Source organism: Myotis daubentonii, chromosome X (assembly GCF_963259705.1).
Source record: "Myotis daubentonii chromosome X, mMyoDau2.1, whole genome shotgun sequence".
NCBI lineage: Eukaryota > Metazoa > Chordata > Mammalia > Chiroptera > Vespertilionidae > Myotis > Myotis daubentonii.
In genome coordinates this window covers 11,143,115-11,149,494 of record NC_081861.1, presented here as the reverse complement: position 1 = coordinate 11,149,494, position 6,380 = coordinate 11,143,115, and the positions used below count along the sequence as shown (strand labels likewise).

The window sequence follows — 6,380 nt, the reverse complement described above, 5'->3', positions numbered from 1 at the left end:
ACTGTGGCACAGCTAACCCATCCATGCCAGGGCAAGACCCTCACTAATCAGTCCCACCCTCCCGGCTTGGGTGCTCATGGTGGGCAGGAGTAGGGGGTGGCCCGGGCAGGTGAGCCTGGCAGAGTGTGGGGGTCACTGGCCCAGCCTGCGGGGGGAGGCGGGGAGAAATATTGTATTTAGCAAGTCATGGCTTGAACTGAGTGCAGATTTGTGGAGAATGTTCTAGAAGAGTGGACCTTGGTTTTGCCTCAACTGTGCCCCTGGCTTCTTCTCCCCTTCTTCTCCCCAGGTGTCTACACTTGGCCACTTCCCTGCCGCCACCACTTCCACTACACCCTCCCCCAGGCATTGGGACCTCAGGTGGCCACCTAGCCCGCACTGAGGCTGCACCTGTGAGAAGGCCCCGCACCCTCTCCTCCCAGTGCGACAGGCAGGATGGGCGACATGGCCAACAGTTCCATTGAGTTCCACCCCAAGCCCCAGCAGCAGCGGGAGGCCCCCCATGCCGGCGGCTTCGGGTGCACGCTGGCTGAACTGCGCTCCCTCATGGAGCTCCGAGGGGCTGAGGCGCTGCAGAAGGTCCAAGAAGCCTACGGGGATGTCAGCGGGCTGTGCAGGAGGCTGAAGACCTCGCCCACAGAGGGTAAGTCTGCCGGCAGAGACCCGACACAGCCACTTGATCACAGGGGACTTTGGGCCATGTGCCACTGGACACTCTAAGGGCCTCCTGAGGATGTCCCCTTCCTAGAGGCACTCTTTTTTTAAACTATGTTTTTATTCATTTCACAGAGAGAGGAAGGGAGAGGGAGAGGGAGAAACATCAATGATGAGAGAGAATCATTGAGCTGTTGCCTCCTGCACGCCCCCCATTAGGGATCGAGCCTGAAACCCAGGCATGTGCCCTGACCGGCAATCCAACCAATGACATCTTGGTTAATGGGTCAGCACTCAACCACTGAGCCATGCCAGCTGGGCCCTAGAGGCACTCTTGACCCTGACCATGCCTTCACCGGGTGGCCATTTCCCCCCCGAGCAGGAGCTGGTCTGTATGGGGTGAGGAGGTCACCCTCTGGGCAACCTGCAGTCTTCAAGGAGCTGTGGCTGGACCCCTGCACCCGCACCTTCATAATGAGTGGCTCCCCGCTCTGGTCTCTTCTTCAGAATAATAGAAACCAAGTGACAGAAAAGGGGAAGGGAGGAGAGAGCGCCGCGCCAATGCACGCAGGTGGGATGGCCCCTTTCTGTGTGCCGGTGCCCCACGTGCTCAGCACCTTGTCCAGTTAATCGGGGCTAGACAAGGAGCAAGAGGTGCAGAGTGGGGCTCTCTGAGGGCTTGGGTTGCAGGAGGCCTCTGCCTGGCAAGGGAGGGCATGGCTTGGGGACAGTGGGGCCTGAGGGAGTGGTGCCCAGAGTGCCAAGTAGAGGTAGCACTGGTGACACCAAAGAGGTGCCAGCCTGAGACAGCGTAGATCTGAGCAGATCTGCTGCAAGGAGCCTCTGGGAGTCTTGGGGGCATCCTCTAGACCAGCGGTTCTCAACCTGTGGGTCGCGACCCCTTTGGGGGTCGAATGACCCTTTCACAGGGGTCGCCTAAGACCATCGGAAAAAACATAATTTCATATTGTTTTTGTGCTTAATCACTATGCTTTAATTATGTTCAATGTGTAAAAATGAAAATACATCCTGCATATCAGATATTTACATGACAATTCATAACAGTAGCAAAATTACAGTTATGAAATAGCAACAAAAATAATTTTATGGTTGGGGGTCACCACAACATGAGGAACTGTATTAAAGGGTTGCGGTATTAGGAAGGTTGAGAACCACTGCTCTAGAAGGTTCTAAGAGTGAAGGCCTGACTGCCGTTTTGGGTCCCCACCTCTGCCCTGAGGTCCTCACCTCCTGATCCCAAGGTGATCCTCTGTCCTGCTCTGTGCCAGCCTCCCCCAGTCCTGCCTTCTGGGTCTGCCCGGAAGACAGGACCACCAGGAGCCAGGCTGGGTCCCAGGTTCCAAGAGTTGGAGTGTTTACCGGCCCAATGGGTACCTCCCTGGCAGGGATGCTGGGGCTGTCCCAGCCAGAGCCAGGCCTGTTCTGGGCCAGCGCTGATAGATCTCACAGCTCTCCTCTCAGCCATCACATCAGCCTCCCAGGGCCCTGGCCATCGTCTGCCTCCTGCTCCCTGGTCCCATGTGTCTGCGGGTGGCGCGTGGGCTGGGACTGGGAAGTAGAGATGGCCCACCGGGGAGGAATCAGGCCGAGGACCAGGCGGGAGGGCGCTCACCTGACTGGGTCAGGAACTCCGAGGTGGGTGGCCTTCCCTGACTTCCTGGGTCTCTCGTGGTTTGCACTGTAAAGAGGCCCAGCCTGACACGGCGTGTCACGGGGGCAGATGGTTTGATTCAGGGCCAGAGGATCTCTCTCCTTCCCTCCTCCTTGCCCTCCCCCATGATCTGGGGCCATTTAGCCACAAGAGCTCTGGCCTCCCCCAGATAAAAGGAAGCAGATGGGCTTCAGCTGGCAGCTCTTTCCTCTGCCTGTCAGGCTTTGTTAAATATTTAAAATGTCAAGGCCCCTGGGAACCTGCCTGATTCTGCCCCAGCAGCTCTGGAGCGCACCCGGTGCCTGTGGAGGGGCAGGAATGGAGAAGGGCAGGTGCCCAGGTGGGTGGCCCAGCCAGGCCTGGTCTGTGTCCCGAAGGATGAGTGGCACGAGGACCACCAACCCCTCTGCTGTTCGTTCCCCGGAGCCCTCAAGGTCTGGGCGCCAGGAATGGGTGACTGGCCCTCCAGCAAGTGTGGGATCCTGGAACACCTGCTGACTTAGTCCCCGAGTTCTCACCCAGACCCCCACTCACTCCTGCTCGGTCACAGTGGACTGAGCCGGTTGGAGGGGCCAGTTTAGCTGTGCCCCGGGCCCTCCACCAAACCCCCACCAAGGTGGGCAGACTGGGGATGCTGGCAGAGTGGTGCTTTGAGGAGGGTGGGGAGCTATAGGGTGTATTGCGGGAGGGCAATTTTAGCAAGCCAGGAGAATTCCAGAAGCCAAGGAACCTGGGTCTTAGGCCAAGCTCAGTGGTAGGCCTGCTTGGGAGACCTGGGTCCCAGCCCTTCCCCTGTCTGGCCTCCACCAGCAATCATGGGAAGGAGGGGGCGGATTAGCCTGGAGCCACACGATGTGGTCTTAATCCAATTCCAATGGCATCTGGCCTCTGCTCTGGGCAGGCCGCCCATCTGTGTCCATGCCAACCGGCGGCCCCTGTCCCCGAACCCTGGACCTGGGCCGCCCTCAGGGGCCTGCTAGGCCTGGGTGTGCTTGGAACCAGAGGGGCTGCAGCTGCCTCCCCACCCCGTGAGTGCTTCAGCTGTCGGGACCCCTGAGCCCACAGGAAGGTCAAGGCCTCCAGCTGGTCTAGGGCAAGGGCGAGAGAAGCGTTGCTGCAGCATCAAGGGCAAACCAAGGCCAAGGGACAGGCTGAGAGGGAAGGAGGGAGGAAGGGAGGGAGGAAGGGAAGGAGGGAGGGAGGGAGCTCCTGGGGATGAGGCCCCCTGAGGGCCCAGCTTCTCAGGGACAAGCTGGGTTTGTGGGGCGAGGCCGGCGGGATGTAGATCCATGTGGCGCCACAGGCGATAAGCTCTGGGTGGGGGGTTGTCCCTCTCACGGGCTCCAGATCCATGTTCTTTCCTCGAGCAGGGGGAGGGGAGACCCTGGGCGTGTGTCAGTTCAAATGCCTCCCTGGCCCTGACCACACCTTTTCTATCTCCTGTGGCTCAAGGACATAGGCCCTGGGCAGGAGTGGGGTACAGGCCCTCGGCTGGGTCCCTGGCCCTTAGGAACTGAGGTCCTGAGCCTCTCCCAGACACCCAACTGGGAAGCTGCAGACTCCAGAAACTTGAGCCACAGCTGGCCCGGCACGATGAGGCCAGGGGGAGAAGGGCAGGGACAGCTGCGGCTCTGCTGGGTGGGGAGGACAGCATGTGGTCATCGCCTCACTCAGGAGACATGCCAAGCCTGTGCCGGCTGTGGGCTTTCTCCTTATCAGTCCTTCCACCTCCAAGGGGCCCCACACTGCTCATCCCCAGAAGCCTTCTTTCCCTGCCCAGGGCACACCCACCCTCCTCCCCCCCAGTCTTTCGGCATCACACTTAGCACTTCCTTGTCCTTAAGTCCCGTGGGGCCTGGTCTTGTTTGCCTTCCCAAGCTGGCTGGGAGCACCCCATGGGCTGGGACCTGGCCCTTCTGGGCCGCCCTGTCCCTGACAGAGACGCTGGGAGTGGCAGCGACTCAGGGCTGAGAACTGCAAGTCACCAGCTGTCCACCAGGTGTCAGTGTGGGCCTGGCACTGGGGGAAGAAGCAGCGGTTCTCAACCTGTGGGTCGCGAACAATGAAAATGCATTCTGCATATCAGATATTTACATGACGATTCATAACAGTAGCAAAATTACAGTGATGAAGTAGCAACGAAAATAATTTTATGGTTGGGGGTCACCACAACATGAGGAACTGTATTAAAGGGTTGCGGCATTAGGAAGGTTGAGAACCACTGAGAGAGGCTGGGGGACAAGGGCAGGGCTGGGCACTGGAGCGCAGGGGACAGATGAGCCTGGGAGGAAGGAGAATCCTGAGGGCTGAGGGTGGGGCCAGGGGACTGTGTCATCACATCTGCCTGCCTCTGGGGACAATGGCCAAGTGGGTGTCCAGCCTTGGGAGGCAGTGGCCTGGATGCCAGTCCCACATGGAAACTTTGGGTACTTTCAGCCCTTCCACATGCTAGGGGCTCCGTGTTGTTTAGTGGCTACATGCCCACACTATCCAGGCAGCTGGGCACCCCCACATACATGCCCCCAGGGTTGGCCAGGCCAGTGCAGTTTCCGCTTTCTGGCGCCTTCAGTCTAGAAGGAGAGACAGGCTTACCCAGGAGCAGGGGAAGAAGGTGTGGGGCCACGTGGGGCAGGGCTGCCGGCCGCCTTCCCATCATGCTCTGCCCCGCTCTCTGGTGTAGGCCTGGCCGACAACGCCAATGACTTGGAGAAGCGCAGGCAGATCTATGGCCAGAACTTCATCCCTCCCAAGCAGCCCAAGACCTTCCTGCAGCTGGTGTGGGAGGCCCTACAGGATGTCACCCTCATCATCCTGGAGGTGGCTGCCATCGTGTCTCTGGGCCTCTCGTTCTACGCACCGCCAGGAGAGGAGAGCGAAGGTGAGGCAAAGGCCCAGAGGGGAGAGGAGGGGGGCCTGGCAGGAAGGGGCAGGACCAGGGCAGCAGCACAAGACAAGGGCTGGCAGGGAGGGGGGGAGGATGGAACCTGAAATGAGGGGGGAGGTCACAGGCTGTCTCTACTCCAGCGGCAGGAAGGAGCCGGCTGTGGTGACCCTCTGACATCTCTGTACTCCCCTCTGTTGCCCTACATAGCGTGCGGGAACGTGTCATCTGGGGCAGAAGACGAAGGGGAGGCCGAGGCTGGCTGGATTGAGGGGGCAGCTATCTTGCTGTCTGTCATCTGCGTGGTACTGGTCACGGCCTTCAACGACTGGAGCAAGGAGAAGCAGTTCCGAGGCCTGCAGAGCCGTATCGAGCAGGAACAGAAGTTCACGGTCATCCGGAACGGGCAGCTCCTCCAGGTCCCCGTGGCCGCGCTGGTGGTGGGGGACATCGCCCAGGTCAAGTATGGTGAGTGTGCCCGTCATGGCTCACTCTGCAAAAAGAAGATCAGCTCTCATTTTGGGGGTAGTGTGGGCCGAGGAGACCCCCACCCCCACCCCCACTGCAAGCCTTCTCCCCAGGAGCACATGGGCCTCAGCTGTGGGAGGCTGGAGGTGGGGATCATGGGCCCAAGGCCTCAGGAAACAGGCTGTCTCCACAGCCTGTCAAAGGCTATCCCAGCACCACAGGACACTTCTGTGGTCCCCACTCTCCGGGACCCAGACCACAGGGCTAAATGTGGGTGGGTCCCCCAGAAAGGAGGAGGCTGGAGGAAGAGGACCCTGCATCCGAGGGGTTCCTCCCCTGGGCGAGGCAGGAGGCAGCAGGGAGAAAGGCTGCCTGGACCCACAGCCTGTGGTTCTGGCTGCCTGGCCGGCCCTAGGAGACCTGCTGCCTGCCGACGGCGTGCTCATCCAAGGCAATGACCTCAAAATCGACGAGAGCTCCCTGACCGGAGAGTCCGACCACGTGCGCAAGTCAGCCGACAAAGACCCCATGCTGCTCTCAGGTGAGGCCTCAGGGCACCGGCCCAGCCTGGCCACCACCCCTTGGACCAGCCCAGCACCCAGGAGCCTTGGAAGCCATTTGGCCCATCAACCCCCACAACCAGCCCCCCCGAGTAGCCCTTCTGGTTAGGGAGGCTGAAGACTTCACCCCCCTCGAGGCCAGAGC

General features: G+C 60.3%; 1 protein-coding gene across 9 annotated transcripts in view; it reads left to right on the top strand.

The window, feature by feature from the left end:
* Positions 1 to 292: 292 nt before the first annotated feature.
* Positions 293 to 6,380, top strand: part of ATP2B3 (ATPase plasma membrane Ca2+ transporting 3) — a 52,417-nt gene continuing 46,329 nt past the window's right edge. For all 9 annotated transcript variants that reach the window (XM_059680514.1, XM_059680512.1, XM_059680513.1 and 6 more), the window contains exons 1-4: positions 293 to 643; positions 5,007 to 5,204; positions 5,418 to 5,675; positions 6,091 to 6,216. In XM_059680514.1, coding sequence (XP_059536497.1) covers positions 436 to 643; positions 5,007 to 5,204; positions 5,418 to 5,675; positions 6,091 to 6,216 — 790 coding nt within the window. In that variant the 5' untranslated portion in view covers positions 293 to 435. The remainder of the gene's footprint in view (positions 644 to 5,006; positions 5,205 to 5,417; positions 5,676 to 6,090; positions 6,217 to 6,380) is intronic.